The sequence below is a fragment of the Atractosteus spatula genome, chromosome 6 (assembly GCF_055471065.1).
Source record: "Atractosteus spatula isolate fAtrSpa1 chromosome 6, fAtrSpa1.hap1, whole genome shotgun sequence".
NCBI lineage: Eukaryota > Metazoa > Chordata > Actinopteri > Semionotiformes > Lepisosteidae > Atractosteus > Atractosteus spatula.
The window spans coordinates 62,110,841-62,122,779 of record NC_142711.1 but is presented as its reverse complement, the minus strand read 5'-3'; the positions used below and the strand labels follow the sequence as shown (position 1 = coordinate 62,122,779).

The following is an 11,939-nucleotide window of genomic DNA, read 5'->3' as shown; positions in this document are numbered from 1 at the left end:
TGACAGATGATATGCTTGTTTACATACAAGGTACATTAATGTTTTCCATATTAATTTCACCTTATCATTTTCAAACTGAAAAGTTAAACCAGCGATTAAAAAATAAATTGTATGTTTAGAAACAAGAAAAATACATGCATTGTCTAGTGACTAGGCGCTGGAAAATCAGTGAACTTACTGGGTTTACATCTTTTAAATCTGTTGAAACCTTTGTTGTTTTAGTATGAAGGGACAGTAAATCACATATTGTATGATGTGATTAGGTCTTGTAAGAGAGATTTCTTGTCTTTAGCTTTTATGTGTGCTACATCAGGAGGCTCAGGCATGTCAAAAAGAAATATATTCTCCATAATGTGAGCTTCAGCTTTTTATTTTTTTTAATTAAAAGCACACCTCCAAACGTCACACCCGTATAGAAACTTTTAATTTTTGCATTTTCAGGACAGTTTGATCCCAGTTCGAGTCCGGTGATCAGGGCTAAATGACCCCTGAAAGACGAGCAGTTTTCTAGATTTATTTCTGCAGTGTTGGGACCGTCAGTATCTGGATCTGAGGTGCTCTCTGATAGGGGTGAGACAGTGCTTCTGTTTGCAGGTTTTGTTGCCTTTCGTTGGAGATGAGATAAAATCCAGAAGTTCTTCTTGTAAGATATGGCCTTTGTGGAGGCAGGAAATCTTGTCCTTCACGTGATAATTACAGCGTGATCCTATTTTCTAACAAAAAAGGAAAAAAAATATTTATTTATTATCTCGCCAACACTCCACAACATTAAAGTACATGTATCTGAAGCACAAAAAAGAGAAACGTCGAATGTTTTTCAACTTGAGACCAAATTATGAAAAAATGTCTCTTAAAATAACTGTAACAATATCTGTAACATCTGTAACAATAAATGTAATTAATGTAGCAGCACACGTAGCCATTTTACAGTATTAGAACTGTTATTAAAAAAATCCAATCCACAGTATGACCATCTTTCAGAACACAGATCTTTCTCTGTTCAAATACAAGATGGTTTAAACACGCCACATATTCAGATGTCTGTCCCTCATACAAATGCTTAATGAAATCTGAAATGATGAAGGGAAGTAGGCTATGAGTTATAAAAATTCATTTTGAACATTTTTGTGACCTTGTGTGACGATGCAAAAACACTACAGGTGGATTTTTCACACATTGTTCTGTTCTACGGTTCTACTGTTCTGGTTCCTACAAGACTGTGAAGTGGGTTTTTTTCTCATTTCCTATGGAAAGTGTATCACATTTTTGCAATAAAAGATAGTATAGGACATCGGGGTGTGAAAGGATGAGAACGCCTCTATAACCGTTTGGAAGGACTGCAGGTCTGTGTTAGCTCTTCCCTTGTGAAATCTCACGCACGCCTGTTGGAAAGGAATACATCTGCTCCCATATCTCGCCCTACACGACGGACAGCACTTCCCGGGTGTGATCTAAATCAGACCTAACAGAGTCCCTATCACGAAGTCGGACCAATTGCAAATATCACTTCCTAACTTACAACTTGAATATATACATATATTTGCCTTTAACTTAGAAAGCCATCCTTATGTATGAAATAAATAGAGCAACTGTTCACGTTCTCTTACATCTGCTCGATGGGCAATTTCAGACCCATATGCAAAGTTTGTAGTGCCATCGAGTTTCACAGTTAAATACAGTAAAAGAATTAGCGAACCTTGCATTTAGATGCGTTAACAGATATCGTTCTCTCGGACGTTAAGCGGACCTAGTAGTGAAATTCACATATCGCGTTAAAAAAAGTTCACATTTGTGTTGGGTTGAAAGAGCACGGTCTGCTGTTTTTGACTTCGCCCCTAGGGGTCACCCGTCGACAGAAAGAAATCCTGAAACTAAGCAGCACTTTTAGACAGCTTCCTAACCTGGCGCTAAGTAACAGAAGAGTGGCGATTACATGTTTACCTCTCAAAGACAGCAAATGCAGTTTCCTACCCTGCGTCCGTGTTGTGGATCACATTGTCTTCGACGTCATTGATTGCGTGCTTTTTTACCAGTCATCCACAAACCAAACGAGAAAACAGTTAGAAACAAGGAGTAAAAATCTGGAACACGGACCCCTTGGAAAAACATACTCGTGTACTCGCGGATCAATATTATTTTGTGTAGGAACGTCCTTTAGGATGTTGTATTCCCCGGGTTCAATCACTTGTCCCCTTTATGATAGTTAATTCGGGATCCCCTTGGAATTGAAGGGCAATTGAAATTTCCCCGAAAGCTCCTCCTCATTGGACAGCGTCTCGGCTGCTGGGCGTGTTCAGCGAGACTAGAGGCGCTTTGCTACCTGCAGCTAGTGACAAAATATTGAGGCGCTCAAAACCGAATGTGTGGGAGTCTCTTTTAAATGGGCATATTTTAAAACAGTCTCTTAAACAACGACTGACAACACGGTTTTAATAAGGCTGACATATGAAGGCTTAGAATACTGCTCCTAGAAAGCGAAAATGCTCGGTTCTATGAAACCTGTCGTGTAGGACTTCACAGCTTAAATATCAAACATTTCATGAAGACCTGTTGGGCTCTCTTCAGATGCTGTGTTTACGAGGGGCTTTATTGGCGTCTTAAGCTGGCCGTTCTCGGACTTGATGGGGATAATATATTCAGCAGCAAGTAGTAACGGGACCACTTTTTCAACACGTTGAGCTCAGGAAAACTTTTTCCTATGGCTTGAAAAAAATCTTCATCTTCTTTACAACTTCTCAGAGCGTCAATCACGTTGGATGAAAAGCGCACACCTGGGGGACATTTCGCTCGTCAGGAAGGGTTGCGAACTCCTTTTTTTTTGTTGTTGTTTGTTTTATAAGCTTCTATTTTAAAGTCAGACTGGGACCGTGTAAATAACAAACTGGCTCTATGATGATAAGCTACTCTTTTGCTCTTTGGGGGCTGTGGTGGATCACTTCTTACGTCTTCCTCGCCACCGGTAGCAATTACATATTTGATGGCAACAACGAGATCCACTCGAGTTTTATCCAGAGGAGGCTGCGGACTCACGAGAAGAGGGAAATGCAGAAAGAGATTCTTTCCATCCTGGGACTGCCGCACAGACCGAGACCGCATCTGTCACATGGGAAGTACAACTCGGCACCTCTCTTCATGCTGGATTTGTACAACACCATGTCAAACGAAGAGAAGAACGAAGTCGAGGGGTTTTTGGATCAGTACAAATCGATGTTCACGACCCACGGGCCGTCTCTGGCCACCCTGCAGGACAACGCGTTCTTGAACGACGCCGACATGGTCATGAGCTTCGTGAACTTGGGTAAGCCATCCCGTCAAGTGTTTACATGTCACCATATTGTTGAACTAAATCAAGACCCATCCCGTTATTTCAGAAACGGACGGGGGGGAAAATATCTGAACGGAGCTGCCACAGCAAAGGGAATTTCACATTGTTCGTTGTTTTCCAGATCGACTAAAAAAAGAAATTATCTGCTGAAGACAAACATAGGTTGTAGGCTACTCAGCAGCGTTTTTTATTTATTAGGTAAGAGCCTAATAATAACGACAAGCGTTCGCCCATTAATAAGTTTGTTTGTATGGAAACAAACGTGCAGTATTTAACTGCTAGGAATAGGACCACGTCAAAAGGAAGTTTCATAACAGCAGTGCTCTTGCTGTCGTAACGTTTTGTCAGCCCACGCAGTTGCGCTGAACCGGGACAGACGCGGCACCACACCGCCGAGCGGACGGGTGGCCGCCGAGGGCGCACGGCGGCGACCAGCGCGCAACTCGGGTTACGGCGAGCCAGCCTGCAGCGCCGCGGGTTAGACTAGACCGCAGGAGAAGGGGGCTTTTCCTCCACACCCGGAGGGGGACGGGCGTGAGAAGCCTTTTCCAGAGCTGCAGGAGGCAGCGCGTGTTTTGCGGAAGCCCTTGACTTTTATTTTCCTGTGCTTTTTGAAACTTCCCAGCCAGGCGTGCGAGCCACGTACAGTAATTCTACGGTACGTTCAGCAGCAGAAAGTCCCTAACGGAGGCTTTGCATTTCAGCATTGCTGCCGGCACAGGACATTACTGTAGGATGGTTTTCCTGCCGGGTTTCAAACCCAGCCTGTTGTAGCCCCGTGATCTTCGCAGCTAGCCGGGCCGGATCGAGTGCCTACATGGCGATAGCTACACAATCATCCGAGCGCTATGACGCATCCTAGCAGAGCCAGCGCATTAATCACCGACAGGCATTTATCGCGCCGCCTTATCCCAGAGACCTCTGCCCCACCATAAGCTGAACGCTCATCAAGAAGGTACAAGATAATGCTCCACCGTCTCCTACGTGGTAATTGACCATTTAAACGTACGGCACCCATGATTAACGTCGTGACTGAACACATTGTTCAGCCCTGCTGGGCAGTGTTTTACCTTGCTGAAGTCGAGTGGCAATCCAGTGACAGCAGTATCAAGTGTAGGATTACCTTGTTTAAGCCCCTGGGGTTTAGAGTAAACTGCGCTGAGCTGTTTGTCTCGTTAAAATGGACTTCTGTAATTAGACCACAAATGTGAAGGGTGTACTTTAATCATAAGAGGCTAAACATGAAAGAGCTGGCGAGTCCTTCCGTTTGCAGCACGGGTGTTTACAGAAGCAGTCTAAACAGACCACATGAAGATAAACACAGAATTTATGCCAGACACTTCAGTCCAAATTGCACAGAGCTTTATTGATATCGTGTGCTGTTTGCTTTCGCGTCCCAGAGCTTGGAAGCACAGTCGTTTGTATTTGTGGGGGACATTTGTAACACTGCAAAAAGAAAAATAGTTTCCAATCTAGACTCTGTTGTGAGCCTGGTAATGCCTGGGCTTCCTAAATAATGCGGGCATATGCTTTGATACACCTGGGCAGCACAAAAAAGAAAAGTCCCACCTTTGATGTCAATTAAATGGGTAGGACTATAACCCATTTAAAAAAAACTCTGGTAAATAGTCTTAGTAGAATAACCTTTTCTCATAGTTTAAATGCAGATTTCAGATATTTGGCATAATTGGTCATAGTTTTGTGTTCATTAATAAATGGCATGTGCAGGCTGTAAATATCCTTGGCATTGGCAAAAACCCTTAGGCTTGCGTGTCTAAAGTATGTTTTATGGGTTTCATGAAATGCATTCAAAATACACCACTTGCCTCTCCTTACACACACCACGTGTTCTAGTCATTGTATCGCACTATTGCACACTTTAGGCGGTAACGATTAGTGAGCAAAAAGTGGTTCCTCCGCCAAAGTAATGACTCTAATCAGTCCAGCCAAGCGAAAGGAGTGGCCGACAGCGTGCACGCGACACTACGGAGCGATTCAGATCACACTGACACTTCTGTCCAAGACTCTTCCATGTTTAAATTCCCTCGGAATATAGTCAAGGGCAGCAAACGAGACAAGCCCCCCCCCTGCCCTCCTCGCCTGCTTGGCTGCTAGTGGCTCTGTGATCTTCCCACCTCGTCCAGCTGTGTCCTGGAAACACCCTGGGGTTCGGCTCCCAGCAGCTGGGCGCGGCAGCACAGTTTGCTGGGGGCCTGTGACCCTTCAGGCAGATTCGGCCTCCCGCTCCCCCTTTTAAATGTGCCCCCTGTAGGTCCCACTCGAGTCTCGTCACTGGCGATTCTGAAGGAGCCGCCTGGGCTGGGGACGTCGGTGCCTTTAAGGACCTGTAATACTTACTCGGAGCCCCTAGTAACCTCCGCAAGTCCAAGAGGTTCGGCTCTCAGTGCCCGTGTTATCTGCTGCTATTGCCTGTAACATTTGCCTCATTTCTGCCAATATTTGTTAAAATAGAACTTTGTCGCAGAGTAAGGATTTACAGTAGTAAGGTTTCCCTTTCTGTAAAAAGAAATTCACAGCTGTTGAAGTTATTTTCCACGTAGAGTGGCCTACAGTGGCCTGCTGGTTTGTGCGTCGCTGTTATTTGTTGTACACTGGTTAGGGACAGGTTAAGGGCTCAGAGACCTTGCTGCTTGGTTGTGTTGCTCCAGCATGAATAATGCCCTGTTCTTTTTTCTGTACTTTTTCTTCTATAACTAACTATTCTGAAGAGTGATTTGTCAGGTGGAACAGACAAGTCATTCGACTGAAGTAAGAAGTAAAAACCTGGACTGAAAAGATGCTCTCGTTTGTGACTGCTCGTGTCCATTCCTCACTCCTCTGCCACGAGCTCATTACACCTGCCTGTCAGACTCGAGCGAAACCCGACAGCAGGGGAAAACATGCAGGCTGTGGGAAGATTCTCTGACAGCCTAAGTCTTGGTCCGTATTGAATATTGATGTTCGTTTTCAGTGCACGAGGGCCAGCCAGGCTGAGCCTGGACAGGTTACATGGTTAAGAACACATCATAAACGGGAAAAGGTAAATAAGTAGTTAGTAATTTAGGTTTCATTGTTGTTACCTTTAGGAATGCAGTAGATATTATCTTCAGCGTGTGTTTATAGCTTGTGGTTATAGGTTTGTGAAACACCCTTATCTGCTTACTGTTTTCTGGGTTCCCTTTTGTCTTGGAGTGAATATTGGGTTACAGCATGTCCAGTGGGATAGCCCGGTCTGTACATTGATTTCTAGGGATTCCATATTTCCCCTACTTAGCCTTTTTCCTTAAGGTTCACATTTCTGTGGATCGTCATGCATTCGGTATATGCCGCTTTCTCTGGAACGTTGTGGAAAATGATACTCTGAAGTGCAGCAAGTGGGGGGAAAATATTAACTAGCATTTTTCAAATGGATACTTAATCTGTTTTATTAGGGATAAATAGGACCGAGTTCTCTGGAATAATAGGTATTGAACCCAATATAAATGCATTGTGTGTCTCGGGTACTTGAATTGGGAAGCTAATGACTAGAAATGACCCTCTGTCCAGCCCTTTTCTCTTATTCTTGAAATACCTTCCTTGTCCATATCCGACAACAGGTACCCAAAGACCACTGCAGCTGTGCGATTCAATCAGTGGAAAAAATCTGTTTCCACTTTTCTTGAAGGAAGGGTCCATCTACATGAAATCAGAAACCATGTTGGGAGCACCAAAAAATGTAGTGAAGCAGACTGCCTCTGGTGTCCAGTAATAAGGAAACTGACTGTGCATGAGTGTTGTGGCAAAGCTTAACCCGTCTGACACTGCTGTGAAACTGACTCGAGCTGACGGGAGGATACTAGCCACACTGCCCCACTGGGCTTTTTACAGAGAGATTCTGCTGTAGTGAGGGGTTCATCGTTATTGGACTGTTACTGGTGCGAGCATGCCTCGGCATTCTCACAGGTACCCAGTTCTGACAGCTGAATGTTCTCAGCTCTGTGCCGTTCTTTCATTTCGAGTTATTTGGTGTCAAGGAGTCTCCTTAATAAACTCTTTATCATAGGTATGCAGCCTGTGTGTGCATGTCCCATATTTGAGGCTTCATTTGTATAGTGCAATAAAAATCCAGACATACTAATCACTGTGCAGGCATTCAGTAAACACATCAGCACAATAACTGGAAGCCTTACCACCGCTAAATGGAAACATTGTGAGTTTTTTTTTTCCCTCTTGACCACTTTTTCTCATTCGTCTTCCCAAAGTGCTGGCAAGAATTTCTTTTTTTTTTTTAAAGAAAAGCCTCACAGGCTTGTACAGCTCTTTCTCTGTAGGAGGTCTCGGAAATGTTATACCTGGGACTCTGGCAGGCCGATACTGGTGGTGACGGCGGGCTGCTCTTGCACACTCCCTGGAGAATCCATTAAAAATCCAAATGCAAATCTTGGTTCCGAACTTGGAAAAGTATCATTTGAAAAGCGGGAGGAATGCGATATGCGATATCAAGGTGAGCGTTGCCTCGGAGTTTCAATCATTTCAGCTCTTGGCCTTGGCCCACGTGCTGGACCCCTTACTGCGCCACCTGCTTTACCACAGCTCTGCTAACGCACTCCTACTTCTAGGACAGGCAGGACAGCGTGGCCAGATGTACCGCTTCCTGGCTCCGGTTTCTTCTTTAAGGAAAAATAATCTTCCTGACTCTCACACAGTAATAAATTCCATAACAGAGGAGCTGCTTGTGAAAGTAAAACTGATGTGTGGTAAAAGGATGAAAAGCCGTCGTCTTGAGATGCCCATTTCTGAAACCCATCGAAAATCGATTGAATTCGGTTGTTTCCAGTTGCAGTGTTCCTTGCCTCCAGTCTCATGCATGGAGACCTCTCCCTATGGGCTCGAGGTCCAGGGGGGTATCTGCCTGGCGCTGATCTCTGCTTGGCTTCGTTGACAGTTTGCATACAGATTCAGTACAGTTTAAATTGGAGGTGCTGTGACCATATCAACTTAAAATGCGCAGCGTTATTTTGTGACAAAATGGCATATTTGCCTTCCATGTCTGTGTTTGCTGAAGGGTTTGAATCTGGAGACCTGCTGAACTCTTGTCAAGACTCCTTCGCTGGAGTTATTTATTTACATGAACCAATTTAGGAAATAGCCGTTGCAAGGCAAAAATATGTATTTAATGTGTTTTATTAGTGTGGATCAAAACCTTCCCCTTTTTCTTTCTTTTCAAAGGCGGGACTTCCGAATGTAGCACAAGAATGGGTCTTGTACTGCTCTGCTCTAGTGCTGGGTTGCTGTTTTTTGCCTGCTGGTAAATGAAATGCCTCGCTTTTGCAGTTGTCTTTTCTGTTCTTATTCCTTATTCACGTATGTGTGATGGTAGGTGAAATTAGCACCTCATCGTGTGGACCTGTAATGATGAAATATTAGTTGTGACCAATTTCATATTAATATAGCGTTTTTATGGTTTTAAACTAGATGCCTTTTTTTAAGTAACGTACAATCTTCCTGGAGAGCTACTGTAAGTGAAAATGTAAAGGCATCCTTGTTTTGGTAAATCCTGCTGCCTGTCTCTTTTTCCTGCAAACACAGCTGTGATGCTGTGGTTTACCTCCGCCTTGCTGCGGAGGCTGTGATTAGCACGCACAGGTGTTGATGGATCCTAGGCTTCTGAACTATACTTTGCTTTCGTGCTGTTTTTTTTTTCTAAACGTTCTTCATAAATCTCTGCAGCGATAATTGCCGGTCTGAGGAGGCCTGGGTATGGCGCTGCGTCAGCGCGCAGGCTGCCTCGGGACCGGCAGAGGTTCATTCCTGGCTGGGCAGCAGAAGGAAGGAAAGGAGAAGCCCAGCGTTGGGCATGAGGGCGAGAGGGGGGCAGGAACACGGAGCAGAGCGGTCGTCGTCTCTCCCTCTCGCTCCGTTCTCCTTCACTGACCCGTGTTCTTCCTCTGCCTCGCACCTGCAGACGGCTCAAGTGCTGAAGTATTTCTTCCCCTGCCTTTCGTCCTGGAATGGGAAGTAACTGTTAAATGAGGTAAATCCATGCACACAGTGTGCCAATCAGTATCCATCCAGCATTGCTGCAATGCTTAATTGGTGAGAAAAGATGTGGATTTCACGGGATTAGTGCAGTCTAGACGATCTCGGGCTATCCAGAATACAGAGGGATTTTTAATGCCTGGATAGATTTCCAAGAACTAACTCTTTAAAGAAGTGGCTTAGTTTCACCAAAATATCTTAATGCTCTGAGCTGATCAGACAATTAATTGTTTAATACAGAAGGGCTTTGTGTAATGCCCACAATCTTCTAGAAATCCATCTTACACACCGCATCAAGCAGTGTGAAATTTCAAGCATTTTGAAAGTATTTATGACAAATGTTAGTACAAATATTTTGCAAGAGGTGCCTTATGTACCGTACAGGAAAAAAGATGTTGTACTCTTAGTGGAAACTGCACCTTTTTTTAAATTTACTTGGCTGAGCCCTACAGTGTTGTGCAATGAACATTCTTCTTCCTTTATGCGAACTACAATACGCATTAGCTTGAACGAGTTATGCGTAGTTAAGTACGGTGTTAATCTTTTGTTCAATTCTGCTGGATTAGTTTAACTGTTCCTGTCATTTGAAACAAAGTCTAGGCAGCTGTCTGGTGCAGAGGAAGGGGTTATACACATTTACAGAGGATTTGAACCCGCAGACTTTCAGTTATGGAAATGTACAGAAATGTGCTTTTCCAGCTAACGACAAATGACCACTGCCTTTTGGTTTGGTTACAGGCGTGATGCCAAGTGTGCTGTTGCACATCTCAGCTTCTCATTAGTTTTGTTAATGGTTTGGCCTTAGATTGAAATGCTCTAGACCCATCTTTCTCAGCACGGAAATGACAAGGGATGTAGCCACTACTTTAATTGTCCACTATGCAGTAACGAAGACTTGCAAATGCGCTCGGAAATGGTCAGATGAGTAGGTCCCAAGTGCAGATCCAGTCTCGCACAAGGGATCAGTCTGTCATCATGCCGGAGACTCCTGAGGACTTTGTAAGGCACCAAGGACAGGTGTGAACATGGTGGCGTGAACATGCTGGGATGTGCTTGTCAGAAATAGAAAAGTGGGCTGCAAAAGCCAGAGCAATGTTGAGGATTGCAGACTGACAGGCAATCGTTGTGGGATATTGTGTCCACTGGGCATGATCATGAGTAATTCGTTAGCGAAAATGCAGCATAAGTACAAATAGATTTAGCAAAACACGTACGTATCATCATTTTATGTCCTGATCATGATATGTTGATCTTATAATAAGCAATGAAGGCCAAGTTAGTATGTAAAGGTATGTTGTCCTGTAATACACCCGCATGGATGATCGCAGTGCAGGGGAGTCCCTGTAAAGCGCTTTGAGTGCGGTGTCCAGTAAAGTGCTATACACAGTAAGTGTAAGGAATTATTGTTATTACTACCGTTAAACATTGGAAATGCCCAAATAGGACCTTACTCATAAGACAAGCTTATATAGAGTATATAGTGTTTTCAGCCCAGAGGGTCACAAAGCGCTGTATATGCAGGCAGGGAGCTGCTTCATCCCCCCTTGACTCTTTCAGGTCTCCCTTCATACCTCTTCTGTCCATGTAGGTTTGCAATTTAAATAGGTTTTGCATTGGAGGGAAAACATTGTAAAGCTTCGTCAAATAAGAGAATTGCCTTTCGCTTTGTGCTGATCAGCTGAAAATATTCCAGGCTTTATGATAGTTCCTTGCATCTGATCCCCAGGGATCCCAGTACACGCAGGAGGCGCCCCACTTCCTCCCACACCTGGACGACATCTAGCTGCCGTTCTGCACAGCAGGTCAAGGGGAGGATGGGTTCAACACATTTATTCTTTTTTTGTGATTGAAAAATCAGCAGTTTCTGACATCCTTCTTGCTTTTAGTTAGAAGGCTCCTGCCCTGCAGCTTAGATGTCTTCTTTTCATCAGTCCCTTAAGAAAAGACCTTTTACGTCTTTTGTTTCTAAAGTTCTGTTTAACAAAGTGAAAAAGGACACACAGCTGACATGGGTGCAGGAAGTGTTGTTAAGCCACACAGCACAGAGGCTGACTGGTCGAGTCCTCAGTTTCCAGGACGACACACGGTTCCCAGTCATGTATGGGCATGTGTGCTGTTTGCTCGGGTGTATTGTCTGGGGTCAGAGCAATCTCTGAGATTAGAAAGGTTAGGCACGTTGCAGTGATTGCTGATTGTTTTGATGACAGTGCTGTGGGTCAGTCTCGGGATTCTTTTATCAGCCCATCGATAAGTCTCTGCCCTTTCTGTGATGCTGGGTGTGCGAGTGCAAGCGTGTGTGGGCATCTTTATAATAACACTCTTCCAATGATGTCCCATTTTGTTGGCCATATTTATATTTGTTGATAAAAAGGTTCAACTGTGACACTTTTAAGGGTTTTTCTTTGCGAAACTTTAAAGGAAAATCCAAAGCTAAAATATGGTAACTGCAAAGGTTATTCACCACCCTGAGTCAATGCTTGGTGTGAACCTCTTTAGCAGTAATTAATGCTTTGAGTCTTTTGGATTGACGTCCACCATCTTCATATGCTGGGATGGTGCAGTGTCCTTCCACTCTTTGCAAACTTGTTCAGCTCTG

The 11,939-nt window shown here is 44.1% G+C and overlaps 1 protein-coding gene across 1 annotated transcript in view; it reads left to right on the top strand.

Annotated features, from left to right (window-relative positions):
* Positions 1-2,329: 2,329 nt before the first annotated feature.
* Positions 2,330-11,939, top strand: part of bmp6 (bone morphogenetic protein 6) — a 44,657-nt gene continuing 35,047 nt past the window's right edge. The window contains exon 1 of the mRNA XM_088918459.1: positions 2,330-3,298. Coding sequence (XP_088774585.1) covers positions 2,890-3,298 — 409 coding nt within the window. The 5' untranslated portion in view covers positions 2,330-2,889. The remainder of the gene's footprint in view (positions 3,299-11,939) is intronic.